The sequence below is a fragment of the Perissodus microlepis genome, chromosome 18 (genome assembly GCF_051167445.1).
Source record: "Perissodus microlepis isolate ML-2025 ecotype Zambia chromosome 18, ASM5116744v1, whole genome shotgun sequence".
Classification (NCBI taxonomy): Eukaryota; Metazoa; Chordata; class Actinopteri; order Cichliformes; family Cichlidae; genus Perissodus; species Perissodus microlepis.
The window spans coordinates 12276062-12291081 of NC_140478.1; the positions used below are offsets into that span (position 1 = coordinate 12276062).

Below are 15020 nucleotides of genomic sequence, written 5' to 3' on the forward strand. Positions count from 1 at the left end.
TACAAAGACGTAAGGGTTATACAACCTACTGAGTACCATTCTGAGTTTCTGCAGTGAAAATTTGGGCAAAATGCACTATCCTGCTGCATTATCAGTGGGTCTTAAACACAAATGCTTCGCTGTTTTTACATTTTACACAGCATCCCAACTTTTTTGGAAAGAAACTTTAGTATGATCATAGTACTACCTAAAACAAACCAAACCTACAAAAGATTGAATCTATACCTGATGTGTCTTTGCATGTTTTTGTAATAATCATTAGTAAAGTGTCCACTGTATTTTATTGTGTAAATGTATTGTTTTGTACATGGTTTTGTATGGCCTTTTTCCCCATGAGTGTGAACAGTTCTCTGTCTCTCTGTGTTAGCCCTGCAATAGACTGCCAGGATGTACACTGCCTCTCACCCTATGACAGCTGGAATAGGCTCCAGCAGCCCTGTGACCCTGAACTGGATAAACGGAAGAAAATGGATGGATGGATGAAGGTATCACAGATGCAGATGTTTCTGACAGAACAATGCTGTTTTGTTATTCTCTGTGTTAACTAATAAGGACAAACAAATACATTTTTAAATAAATAAAATCAAAACCTTTTATTTTGAAGGCATTTTCATGGGGCCTGCTGGCTATGCAAACCAGTCCTGATGGGTTTTTTCCCTTTAAGGTCCTCCTGCTAGATACATTCAAAATATAATAAAAGTTGTGATACTGCAAATGTGCTTCCTGCATTCTTGATTTATCTTTAATTTTGAACATTTAATTTTAACAGTTAAATGTAGTGTAAGACAGTTTATGGAGTCATAAAGTTTGACAGTGCATAATAATAAACTTTTTTCAAAGAGTATATATATCTATAGATTTATATCTATAGATATATAGATATTTGAGCATTCAGTTGACACCTGTCCCTATTCTATCGGCACCTGTCTTCTTGTCTCCTTGCCTTCTCTCGCTTCCTACAGGTGACTTCCTATAGGAGACAAGTGGTACTGAGGGATGAGAGGAAAGGAGCGGGGGTGGAGAAGACGAACGGAACGCCGCCGAGATCAAGGCTCCCCCTGTCTTTCTCTCTTGCCACCACTGTTTGTCATTTTCTCATTATTAGCTTGTCTCCGTTGTTCGGTTTGATCTGAAGCATCAACAGTTTGTGGAATATTGTAGCAACAGCCAAAATACCGCTGACAAAAGGGTGAAAAACATGAGTGTCGAGGCGTACGGGCCGAGCTCGCAGACTCTAACGTTCCTGGACACCGAGGAAGCCGAGCTGCTGGGAGCGGACACTCAGGGCTCCGAGTACGACTTCACCGATTTTACCCTGCCGAGCCAGACCCAGACTCAAGGCCAAACCCAGAGTCAGCTAGACGGCCAGGTTCGTGTGGTTATTCACGCCGTTTCTGTGCATGAGTGAAGGTCCTGCTGTGTTGACAAAACGTGAATCAGCTAACGCTGGCTAACAACATCGTTAGCATCTGACGCCTTGCCTCCGTTACCATGCTTTTATTCCGCTAATGGCTAGCACGGCAACTAGCCAGCTTAGCTCACGGCTAATATAGCTAGCATGCCAATATAACTAGCATGTAAAGCCACTGGACTTTATTGCTATATGAACTAAGACTGAATTTTCTGCGTGGTAGACCAGCAAAAATGCCCATACATATATGTACCGGCAGTTATTTCTTTCTCTTACTAGTAGTTATATGCACTGAATACATTGTCACTGAAAAATAACAATCACTGGTCAGTAGAGGCAATTATTCTAATACTGTCAACAGTCCGTTTAATGATGGGACAATATGACTGCTGCTGTAGAAAAATTACATTACATAAGACTTCATCGGTCTGGTTGACTGCCCAGTTTGGCGCCCATCTTTTCCAGTATCAGTTGACGTTGTGTGATCCTGTGGCATATAATGCATAATGTCGACAATAAGTTTCGTTTCATGACTCTTAAATTCGTTTGTCTCCTCAGGTCAATGGCCCTGATGGTGTGTTACAGAATGGAGACGACCCTGTTGTGAAGGCCAGCCAATTACTGGCAGAGTTGAACTTTGAGGAGGATGAGGAGGACACTTACTATACCAAGGACCTTCCTGTGCATGCTTGCAGGTAAAGGACCAGACTAATGTTTCTGAATTGCCTGTCATCATGTGCTTGTGTCATTTTATTTTGTTGCTTTATGGTCTCTGTTTGCAGTTTGGATTTATTGTGCATGCATTGTTGCTTTACACAGCTGTAAAAGGCTACTGCCAGTTGATTTTTGGTTTTAATATGTGGGTTTGCCACACCAGAGGTCTTGTAAGAGTATAAGTTGGGGAAGTGCAAGCAATTTCCCTGTTTTCTGACTCTTTTTCTGTGTGGTCTTTTATATAAAAATGCTTTGCATTTCTTGTTCAATTTTGACTCTCCTTCAGTTATTGTGGGATTCACGATCCAGCCTGTGTGGTCTACTGCAACACCAGCAAGAAGTGGTTTTGCAACGGCCGTGGAAACACTTCTGGCAGGTAAGATGCACTCACTTACCAGCCTCTTTTTGCTCCGTCCTATGTTGGGTCTTAACTAAATAACACTTGAGGGGATCATTTTACAGGTGCACTATCCTTTAGTTAGACGAGTACAGTGACTGTAATAATGAGTTTCTGTTTTGTTGTGAAACAGCTATTAAAAATGGATGACTATAGTTTTATTGTTGACTTAAGGCAGAAGTCAAAGAAGATTGTTTGACTGTGAAAGGCCACTTAGGCTAATGTTTAATTTTGAAATCCAAAGTAAAGAACTGTTTAACCTAGTACTGTATTATTTCCTGAACTGCTACAGTTAAAACCAGACTATTGTGGATCACCTCTGTCATACAAAGCATTCCCTATTCATTCAGCTCTTTTAGTAAACACACACAGTGTATTTGCTTTGACATTATAGAAAAATCAGTTTTCATAATTCTGTCACTGCACAGTGGGGTTTTGAGACGACAATTGCATGGTTAGAACATGTTGAGCTGAGACTTGGAAAGTAAGAATTATTAGTGTACTGAATGCACAGTCTTGCTTTTTTTTCCAGCTAGTGCCTTAATTGCTATTCTACTCACTTGTAGCCACATTGTTAACCACCTGGTGAGGGCAAAGTCCAAGGAGGTGACCCTGCATAAAGATGGCCCCCTGGGGGAAACTGTTTTGGAGTGCTACAACTGTGGCTGTCGCAACGTCTTCTTGCTTGGCTTCATTCCTGCCAAGGCTGACTCAGTTGTGGTGTTACTGTGCAGGTAAGGGCAAAACCTGAGTAGCTGACTGTTCACCCATAGGGGTCATTTAAACAAATTATGTTTGACTTTTTTGTTTTGATTTTAACACAGGCAGCCATGTGCTAGCCAGAGTAGCCTGAAAGACATCAACTGGGACAGCTCACAGTGGCAGCCTTTAATCCAGGACCGCTGCTTTCTTTCCTGGTTGGTCAAAATTCCCTCAGAACAGGAGCAGCTCCGGGCACGCCAGATCACTGCCCAGCAGATCAACAAGCTGGAGGAGCTGTGGAAGGTACTGTCACACCACCTTCACTATGTAAATATTCCACAGCACGAATTTGAGTGTGGATCAGACTTATCTATATAGTTACACTTAACCAGATGAATTTATACATCTGTCTGTTATGCAAATAATGTAACGGAAATGTCTGCACTGTCTGTTTCATGTGCCTGCTAGAACATTAATCTTTTTTCCTCCAGATGTTTTTGACTTGTTATATTTGCAAATATATAACTGTACTAAATACTGGCTTTGGTTCTATTCATGTGTTCAAATAGACTAACGTTAAGGTAGTGAGCCAGCAGACCTAATGCAGGAACCTAAAACTGAAGCAGCAAAATAGTAATGATCTATCATAAGATTTATGGATTCCACTGTGCTTACATACCAAATTATTTGGATGTTTCTTAGTTTGAATCTACTATTTTTCACCACAAAGTTACCTGCCCATCTCTAAATATTTTTTTGCTTTTCTATCCACATTTTTAATCTTATCATGCACGATCTGACGTGTGGGTGGGTGGGTTTGTTTTTTCTTTTTCTTTATTTTTTCCTTGGTAGGAAAATCCCACAGCAACCTTGGAGGACCTGGAAAAGCCTGGAGTAGATGAGGAGCCCCAACATGTCCTGCTTCGCTATGAGGATGCCTACCAGTACCAAAACATTTTTGGTCCTCTTGTGAAGCTGGAAGCTGACTATGATAAGAAACTCAAAGAGTCACAGGTAACAAACAACTTGATTACAGTTTGTATGATTTCTTGTCACAGTACTTGGTGATTGCTGGTCACACAACGAGTTAGCTATTTGTTTTGTTTGTAAGTGAATTCGTTTTTTTTTGCTGTACTACTTAAAAGCTTAGATTTATAGCCAGGGGTTTTCTGCATTTACTTCTTGAGGATTTTGTAACCAAAACGTACTCATAGTTTTTATTGTGTATGATAATTTTGAAAAATGGATGAGCGTCATTGCTGTTTCTGTTGTTTACATTTATTATTTTTAGAATATAATTTATATATTAATTATAATTTTATTATTAATTTATTTCTCAACAGACACAAGACAACATCACAGTAAGATGGGACTTGGGCCTGAATAAGAAGAGGATTGCTTATTTCACCCTTCCCAAGACAGACTCAGGTATGTAGCAGTAGTTTCACTGTGAAGTTTACAGCCATCACTTCATACTATGTGACTTTGTGATTTGTGTGTGCACTCTTTAAACTTATTGGGTTGTATGATTTTATAATCCTTTGCACTCATTTTGAATTTTTTTTTCTTAATGTGCATTTTAAAAAATATTTTGTCTCATCACCCGTCCTTTAGATATGCGGCTGATGCAGGGAGATGAAATTTGCCTGAGATACAAAGGAGACCTGGCCCCTCCTTGGAAAGGCATTGGGCATGTCATCAAAGTCCCTGACAGTATCCTTATGACTTTGAATAGGCATACCATCCCCAAGCTACACACTACAGTTTAACCATATAATCTGTTTATACACATTTAAAACTACAGGTAAGGTGATGTATGGATCTTTAGGAACACCTAGTGGCGGCTGTGTAAAACTACAGCCATATAAACAAACTTGTCTTCCTTCATGCTCCAGTGTATTTTGGAAACAATTTCTATATTTAGATCTTGTTTATACAGGATAATTTCTTAATTTCTAGTTTACACTACACCACAAGTACAATCCAAGGCTGTGGATCATTGCATTTTTAGTGACTCTCCTCCACAGTTTTAACATTTAGTGTTAATGAAACTAACACGAAGTAGAGACTGAATCACTTTAGGTGTTTTAACCAGAAATGCAAAGCAGTGTTTGCATGACTTGCATTCAAAAATGAATTGCAGAAAGGCAAAAGTTATGTAAAACTTTCATGCAGACCTTTTTATTCACTTCTTTCAAACCCAAAACATTCTACATGCACTGTTGTGCAGCTGGGTTTGCATTTCATTAAAGGACAGAGTAGCTGCTGCTTACAATTTTACATGCAGAAGAAGACTGTGATTGTCCCTCAGTACTTGTGAGAGACCGCTCATAAATTATTGGAATTTTGGAGTTTGGGATGGATGCACTTTTAAAATAGGAAGTTATTCCTAATGATACATTTTAGATATCTGTGAGTCCAGTTGGGGAATAATCTGGGTAAGACATACAGTGCCAGAAATGAAATGTTTTTGTTACTCCAGTACATATGGAAGCATTAGCGGTTTCCTTGACCTTCTGTCTCAGATTATGGTGATGAAATAGCCATCGAGTTAAGGAGCAGTGCCGGGGCTCCAGTGGAGATCCCTCACATCTTTCAGGTGGACTTTGTGTGGAAGTCCACTTCCTTTGATAGGTATTTCAAATCTGTGCACTCTTGTATTTGATGTGATTAGTGCAATAAAGACCTGAAGCCTAAAGTTCTGTATCAGTTACAATAACAGTGTTTTGTTAAAAAAAAAAAAACAATTCTTTTCAGGATGCAGAGTGCTCTGAAGACATTTGCTGTGGATGAGACTTCAGTGTCTGGTTACATCTACCACAAACTGCTGGGACATGAGGTAGAAGATGTGGTCATCAAGTGCCAGCTGCCCAAACGCTTCACTGCTCAAGGCCTCCCTGACCTTAACCACTCCCAGGTGAGTTGGAGAAGAAGGCGTGTTACATGACTGAAATGAGTTTTGCTTGCTACCTGGCCTCTTGGACTTTGTCCTGTCAGAGATCACATGGATTTTTTTGTTTTGTGATGCAGGTGTACGCTGTGAAAACAGTGCTGCAGCGCCCCCTCAGTCTGATCCAGGGCCCACCTGGCACAGGAAAGACGGTCACCTCTGCCACCATTGTGTACCACCTGGCCAGACAAGGAAATGGGTACGAAACTTGTCTCTAGTCTTTTTTTGTAATGCCACCTTTCTGTTTTATTCTTTATTTACTCTACATTTAACTTAATGTTTTGTTTTGTTTTTACAATATTCCTTGAAGTCTTTATGACCTTAGTCCTGGCTGAAATAAATAATTAGAAAAAAGACCATTAATACGGTTTAAAATTGTCTTCCCAGGCCTGTGCTGGTTTGTGCTCCCAGTAATATTGCAGTTGATCAGCTCACTGAGAAGATTCACCAAACAGGGCTCAAGGTGGTGAGACTCTGTGCCAAGAGCAGAGAGGCCATAGACTCACCAGTGTCATTCCTGGCTCTGCACAACCAGACCCGTAATATGGACAGGTAACACACATCTGTCTATCTTTTTTGTGCATTTGTGATTAGCCTGTTTTTTCTTCTTTTTAAAGAGTTGGACTAGCTGTTGGTCTGTATTGATTCAATAAAACTACCATACATGCTTTAGTTTTACACAGTCAGTCTAAAACTGTTTAGGGGAACCACAACTAAGATTATGATGTTGTATTATAACAGTTTGTGTCAGAGCAGCACACAATCTTTGCACACAAACACAACACTGATCTCACACTCTGATAAATGTGTTCATGCCTGCAGTATGCCAGAGCTTCAGAAACTCCAACAGCTGAAGGATGAGACTGGAGAGCTGTCCTCCTCAGATGAGAAGCGCTACAGAGCTCTGAGGCGCACTGCTGAGAGAGAGTTGCTTATGGTGTGTCATTTGCTGACTTGCTGAACTCTAAATACAGGTCCTTCTCAAAAAATTAGCATATTGTGATAAAGTTCATTATTTTCTGTAATGTACTGATAAACATTAGACTTTCATATATTTTAGATTCATTACACACAACTGAAGTAGTTCAAGCCTTTTATTGTTTTAATATTGATGATTTTGGCATACAGCTCATGAAAACCCAAAATTCCTATCTAAAAAAATTAGCATATTTCATCCGACCAATAAAAGAAAAGTGTTTTTAATACAAAAAAAGTCAACCTTCAAATAATTATGTTCAGTTATGCACTCAATACATGGTCGGGAATCCTTTTGCAGAAATGACTGCTTCAGTGCGGCGTGGCATGGAGGCAATCAGCCTGTGGCACTGCTGAGGTGTTATGGAGGCCCAGGATGCTTCGATAGCGGCCTTAAGCTCATCCAGAGTGTTGGGTCTTGCGTCTCTCAACTTTCTCTTCACAATATCCCACAGATTCTTTATGGGGTTCAGGTCAGGAGAGTTGGCAGGCCAATTGAGCACAGTAACACCATGGTCAGTAAACCATTTACCAGTGGTTTTGGCACTGTGAGCAGGTGCCAGGTCGTGCTGAAAAATGAAATCTTCATCTCCATAAAGCTTTTAAGCAGATGGAAGCATGAAGTGCTCCAAAATCTCCTGATAGCTAGCTGCATTGACCCTGCCCTTGATAAAACACAATGGACCAACACCAGCAGCTGACATGGCACCCCAGACCATCACTGACTGTGGGTACTTGACACTGGACTTCAGGCATTTTGGCATTTCCCTCTCCCCAGTCTTCCTCCAGACTCTGGCACCTTGATTTCCGAATGACATGCAAAAGTTGCTTTCATCCGAAAAAAGTACTTTGGACCACTGAGCAACAGTCCAGCGCTGCTTCTCTGTAGCCCAGGTCAGGCGCTTCTGCCGCTGTTTCTGGTTCAAAAATGGCTTGACCTGGGGAATGCGGCACCTGTAGCCCATTTCCTGCACACGCCTGTACACGGTGGCTCTGGATGTTTCTACTCCAGTCTCAGTCCACTGCTTCCGCAGGTCCCCCAAGGTCTGGAATCGGTCCTTCTCCACAATCTTCCTCAGGCCACACTTTTTCCTTCCCACAGACTTCCCACTGAGGTGCCTTGATACAGCACTCTGGGAACAGCCTATTCGTTCAGAAATTTCTTTCTGTGTCTTACCCTCTTGCTTGAGGGTGTCAATGATGGCCTTCTGGACAGCAGTCAGGTCGGCAGTCTTACCCATGATTGCGGTTTTGAGTAATGAACCAGGCTGGGAGTTTTCAAAAGCCTCAGGAATCTTTTGCAGGTGTTTAGTTAATTCGTTGATTCAGATGATTAGGTTAATAGCTCGTTTAGAGAACCTTTTCATGATATGCTAATTTTTTGAGATAGGAACTTTGGGTTTTCATGAGCTGTATGCCAAAATCATCAATATTAAAACAATGAAAGGCTTGAACTACTTCAGTTGTGTGTAATGAATCTAAAATATATGAAAGTCTAATGTTTATCAGTACATTACAGAAAATAATGAACTTTATTACAATATGCTAATTTTTTGAGAAGGACCTGTATGTCCTGTTTATGACAGTGCTAGGCACAGTAATGTGTATTCATCCATATTTTTTTGTCATAGTTTGTATGATGAGACTTTCCATTAACTTTTTACTAAAATATTATTCATCATTGTGATGGTTTATTAAGGAAAAAAAACAAGTAAGTGATACTTCATCATAATGAAACTCAACTTTCTCTCTTTTCTCTTTGCCAGAATGCTGACGTGATCTGCTGTACATGCGTTGGGGCAGGAGATCCTCGTCTGGCGAAGATGCAGTTCAGATCTATCCTGATCGATGAGAGCACCCAGGCCACCGAGCCAGAGTGCATGGTGCCTGTAGTCCTTGGAGCCAAGCAGGTAGGAGCTCCATAAGTGAAAATAACACTTGATCAGTAATCTGCAGTATTAGTGATCAGCTTAAACTGCTGCAATTTGTAACGATGTGTTTATTTTCTTCGTAGTTGATACTTGTGGGTGATCACTGCCAGCTGGGACCTGTGGTGATGTGTAAGAAGGCAGCTAAAGCAGGTCTGTCCCAGTCTCTGTTCGAGCGTCTTGTAGTTTTGGGGATCCGACCAATCCGTCTGCAGGTCCAGTACCGCATGCACCCGGCCCTCAGTGCCTTCCCCTCCAACATCTTTTATGAGGGTTCTCTGCAGAACGGAGTCACTGCTGGTGAGATGGAAAGAAAGCAACCTTTGTAACAACCTTACATTTCCTCATTTCTTACCAGTACAGACACTTAAAAGTAAATAAATAAAGATCTTTAGCGTCTGTATATGCTGCTTTATGTGACACTTTATGTGTTGGATATTTCTTTAAAACCCACTCTAGGCTGTAAAACATTTGCATTTGTTTTTTATGCTCTTCTAAAATGTAGTCATCTGGCAGCTGACTCATAGATGTAACACAGCCTGTCGCTAATCATATCCAGCTTATTAATGTGATTATTAAGTGTACCAGACTGCACACCATAATCTGTTTGTTCTTTCTGCAGCGGACCGTGTGAAAAAAGGCTTCGACTTCCAGTGGCCCCAACCAGACAAGCCGATGTTCTTCTATGTCACCCAAGGCCAAGAGGAAATTGCTAGCTCTGGAACATCTTATTTGAACAGGTGCCAACTTTCTTGGACTCTGTTGCCTGTGTCTGCCTTTTAGTGTCTAAATGATGCCTGAAAATAGCCAATATTTGACAGCATAAATTTTCTGAATCACTTCGAACAATCCTGATATAAAGTAGATGACTTAGGTGCTCAGAAACACTGTATGCTTGAAGTGATGTCTCATCTGTTTATAGTCAAGGTTAATAGATTCCTGTGTTACTTCAGATTTTCTATATTCAAAAGAAAAATCATTCTACTCACTCTACTTGTTCATGCAGGACTGAGGCAGCCAATGTGGAGAAAATAACAACGAGGTTGCTGAAGGCTGGAGCAAAACCTGATCAGATTGGTATCATCACTCCCTATGAGGGTCAGAGGTCCTATCTGGTCCAGTACATGCAGTTCAGTGGCTCCCTCCACACCAAACTCTACCAGGTAGACTGAGAAATGTTTCATTCAAACTTCAAATGAATGTTAAATTGATTCAGTCTAAACTAATAAAATACCTGAATCCTTAAAGGAGAGGCCAAACACTTGTTGTAGCACCTACGCAGGACACAGGACCAAAGAATTTCAGGCACTTGTGTTTAGTGTTGGAATAAAATATAAAACACCTCACCCAAGAATGTCTTCATACTTTGTGCAGGAAGTGGAAATAGCCAGTGTTGATGCTTTCCAAGGGAGAGAGAAAGACTTCATCATCCTCTCCTGCGTGAGGGCCAACGAGCACCAGGGCATCGGCTTCCTCAATGATCCCAGACGTCTTAACGTGGCACTCACCAGGGCCAGGTAATGCAAGAAACCTCACCAGCTTTTTGAAACCATCACTGTGAGGACAACGTACCCTAATTTGTTACTGTCTTTTGCTCTGTCACAGATATGGCGTGATCATTGTGGGAAACCCCAAAGCCCTGTCCAAGCAGCCTCTGTGGAACCACCTGCTCAATTACTACAAGGAGCAGAAGGTCCTGGTTGAAGGCCCGCTCAACAACCTGAGGGAGAGCCTCATGCAATTCAGCAAGCCCCGCAAGCTGGTGAACACCATCAACCCTGTGAGTTTAGTGTGTGTGTGTGTGTGTGTGTGTGTGTGTGTGCTAGTTACACACACACACAGTGCTTTTGATGCTAAAGTAAAGTTTTTTTGTTTGTTTGTTGTTTTTCGATTATGAATATTTGTTGCTTTGGTACATGAAAAACTGGATGTGCACTTTAAAGTTTGGTCATCTCCTAAACTGAGGACTAAAAATAAACCAGTATAATACATCACTGCAAAGACGCAAAGATGAGCTTTCTTATTGTTTTCTTTTTTAGGGTGGCCGATTCATGAGCACAGCTATGTATGATGCCAGGGAGGCCCTCATTCCTGGATCTGTTTATGATCGTAGCAGCAACGGTGAGATGTCTTTCTTACCCCATACACACCTTTTTCCCCCAACTGAAAAAGTATAATTAACTAAGTGCGTTTAACATGCGTTCTACTGCAGGGCGTTCGTCCAACATGTATTTCCAGACGCATGACCAGATCGGTATGATTGGCACAGGTGCCAATCCCATGTCCTCCATGAACATCCCAATCCCCTTCAACCTTGTGATGCCTCCGATTCCTCCACCAGGATACTTGGGACAGGTGAATGGACCTACAGCAGGTGAGAAAGGCATACATTTGTCATGCTACCTCCAGTTTCCCCTTAAGGCAGCTAGGAATTGTTTAATGGAATTTTGTTACCCGACTTGATCTACGAACAGGTCGCGGTGGCGGTCTAAAGGGCAAATCGGGCAGCGGAGGAGGTGGGGGAACTCGAGGTGGCCGTCAAAGAAACCGTGGAAACCACAGCGGTGGAACAGACCGCGGACAGCATGGAGGTCAAATGACTACAAGCCAGACTAGCCAGGACCAGGGCTCCCAGCCGTTCTCCCAGGGCCCTCTGACGCAGGGCTACATTAACATGAGCCAGCCGTCACAGATGAGCCAGCCTGGGCTCTCCCAGCCTGAACTCTCCCAGGTTGGTTTGTTTATCTGAAAAACTGTTTCTGACCTAGTCTAGCATTTGCCCAGATTTTCTCTTAAAAACATGTCCAAGATTTCTCTACTGCATGGAAGGAAATGAAGGAATAACTGTTGACTGATCTCTTTTTGTTTGTCCCGTTATAGGACAGTTACCTTGGAGATGAGTTCAAGTCTCAGATTGATGTGGCTTTGTCCCAGGATTCCACGTACCAGGGGGAGCGGGCCTACCATGGTGGTGTGACTGGACTGTCCCAGTACTAGACTGTAAGATATTCCACTGTGGGCTAAGATGACTCACTAAAATGAAAGGAGTAGTTCAACTTTTTTGATTAAATTATGCTATCATGAGCTTTTAACACATAGGTTAGCACTTACTTTAAACTTTAACTTTGAACACACGTGCCAGAGCTCGATGTGCTGTTGTGTGGGTTTTGTTGCCCTTGCACATCAGGCAAGCCGTTTTTATCTTTATGTTAAGCTGAACTTACTAACCGGTTTCTCCAACTTTTTATTTAACATTTAAGAGACTTGGATTAATTTCAGAGTCTGATACAATGTGTATGTTGCAGTGCATTGAAAAGCTAAATGAATATTCTCTGAAACAAGTGTGTTTGTCTTGCAGGTTGCAGGAAAGGAGCTAGGCCTGTGTGAAGCTTAGTTCATTGGTATTTTAATCTGGGTAATAACAAAAAAGAACAAACATGGATACCCGTTTTCCACTGCTACAACCGAAGCACCACTGTGTGAAAGTAACAGGAGAGAGACCGTGAGAAACCAACCAATCACAAGAGTGAGAGTAAAAATGGGAGTAGAGCTGGACAGGACGAGAGCAAGACGGAAAGAGTGGGAGACTGGTAGAGGAGAGAAGGCACTGCTGCTCACACGCGAAGACATAGCAAAGGAGAAAGCTGTTGTCCTCGGAGCGGCGCAGTTGGGAGAGGTGAGACCTTCAACAGGTCGAGGAGGGCGAAAAGATCTGAGGCATTCTGGAGGGGGGAAAGGGGCCGACTGCGTCATCTTGTCCCTCGCGTGCCCCCGAACCCTCGGATCTCCAGGCGGTGTGGTTGGGATTCTTGCTCCAAAAGCTGAGAAAGAAGGAGAAGAGGTGTCTCACACAAGTCCTCCAAGCTAACAACAGGACGTCCACTGTGACTTGGAGTGAGAGAGAAAAACAAATGGAGACGCAGCTCTTGAAGCAGTTGACATGGCAACTTTTTTAAACTCAAAGCTTGAATCGAGGTTCTGCATTTGATCACATTTTTAAGCAACCGGGAGAAACGTTTGGCTCAACAGAACTCAGAAATGCTTGTGGTGCTGTGCCTCAGAGGTTTAAAAGAAATTTGAGGACTAACCAGTTATGGGTCATTTGCTTTGCTTTCTCAGCTTTGAGTTGGAAAGTTTTCTAAATAAAGGCTCTTTTCATTGAGGGTTTTCAGTGACGCAAGCTAGTGTAGTTGGCCATCTTTCAAGGCGGGTCTTTCCCTAGGTGGTCTGCAAAGAACAAAGTGGTGGAAGAAGCTCTTAAATGTGTAAACGTAAAAAAGAAAAACATTTTTGTCTCCAAATCTGAGCTCCAAAGACCTGCGGATCGTGAGATAATTTTGTTTTTGTTTTTGTTTTTGTTTTGTTTTGTTGTTCTTCTTTGTGTCTTTTTAATAGTGCAAAAGGACGAGTGAGGGCACTGTAACCAGCTTGTAACTGAATAAAGCTGTCATTCTTTTCTGCTGACCCCTCCCCCAAAGCTGCTAAAGCTAGCAGATAGCAGTCGCCAAGCACATATAGCTGAAAGCGCCTGATAAGCCGAATCAAGAGGGCAGAACTTCCCAAAGAGCCTTGCCCTGAAGTCAGACGTCATAAAACATGCAGACGGTGAGACAGAGGTGTAAATGGTACACGTGGTGGAGTACTTGACATGAATGCTCACTGAAAAGGAGGGTGAAAACATGTAAGGCTCAACTGTACAACGGACAACTTGGTTTCACCACGTTGGACACAGATGTTTTGATGATGCATTTGAGAAGTCGACCGATGACACATTTAGAGGTTACACATCTTAGGTGAAGTTACCTTCAAATTACGAACACATGTAACCCAAGTTTAACATTTATGTAGATAAGCACCACCCACCCACCCCATTCCTCTTGATTTTCTTTGCTTTTTGTTAGTCTTTAACCTATAGAAGAGTGAAACTGTTAAAGCAGTAGTACAATCATGTTGAGGACAGAGCAGTTAGTTTGGTCTATGATGAACTTTGTATCTCTGTTTCAGTACTCGGTGTTGTAAGTTCTCGTTTCGCACTAGTGAAGCTTACATCAGTATCTTTCACCGCCTCATGTTATCCATGTGATGCTAAAAGCTTTCCTTTTTATGTTGTTGAATCCACAATACTGAAGAACTTTGTCATTTTCTGAGCGGTAATGGCTTTGGATTGTCCACTCTGAGCCAAAGCGTCTTTTAATCATTTTAACATCCTGTTGTAGATGCTAAGAGGGCAGAGCGTGTGGTGAAGAGTGCTCAGGCTGCCAAAGAGAAAAGGCATCCACAGGAATGAAACCTGCGAAGAGTGAATTATTGGTTTTTCTTTAATGCTACAATAGTCAAGTTAAGTAGGTGTGTCTTTATGCTGTGTAGGACATCAAATTAATAGTCTCACCCCATTTATATATCTGTAGATTTGCTCTAAATTATTCTTAGACTCCACATCTTCAACTTTGGAAACTGCTCTGCTTTACCTTTTACATAAAAATCACCAACATATAAAACATCTCAAACCTACACATGGTTTTTGCATGTCTTATGAACTGAGGCTAACTTTTGAGTTCTTCCTCTGTACTTTTGCTGTGACCTTGTTTGGCTTATTGCTGTTTAAAGCTGAAGTGAACAATGTTTTTATGTTTGCTGCACTGTTTTTTGTTTTTGTTTTCTTCCCACTAACTGATGTTGGTGCTTAAAAAGTGTACTCACAAAAAGAAAATCTTGTGTTAATAATCTTGGAAAATTAAAGTTTGCTTCTTTTTGCTCATTCAGCTTGATTTGAGTCTTTTATTTCTCCTGTGAGCTGAATTACTAGCATGTGGAGTTCTCTTTAATCTGCTTAAGAGGGCAAAACAACAGGAGGATTCTCATATTGCAAAATCTCATTACACCAATAGGTCGTAAATGGGCTGTTGCACGACTCTTCACTTCTTTTCTTCTTCTTTTTCTTTT

General features: G+C 41.6%; 1 protein-coding gene across 1 annotated transcript; it reads left to right on the forward strand.

The window, feature by feature from the left end:
* The first annotated feature begins 982 nt into the window (after window positions 1-982).
* LOC146367427 (regulator of nonsense transcripts 1-like) lies at window positions 983-14835 on the forward strand. Its single transcript, XM_084911622.1, has 24 exons — window positions 983-1369; window positions 1970-2106; window positions 2412-2501; window positions 3089-3256; window positions 3347-3527; window positions 4077-4238; window positions 4568-4652; window positions 4839-4937; window positions 5750-5858; window positions 5982-6141; window positions 6255-6373; window positions 6562-6726; window positions 6997-7111; window positions 8916-9059; window positions 9164-9377; window positions 9700-9817; window positions 10084-10240; window positions 10452-10594; window positions 10683-10857; window positions 11117-11198; window positions 11290-11451; window positions 11552-11808; window positions 11958-12077; window positions 12436-14835. The coding sequence occupies exons 1-23, from the start codon at window positions 1199-1201 to the stop codon at window positions 12072-12074; spliced, it is 3330 nt and encodes a 1109-aa protein (XP_084767748.1). The 5' UTR covers window positions 983-1198; the 3' UTR covers window positions 12075-12077; window positions 12436-14835.
* The last annotated feature ends 185 nt before the right edge of the window (window positions 14836-15020 follow it).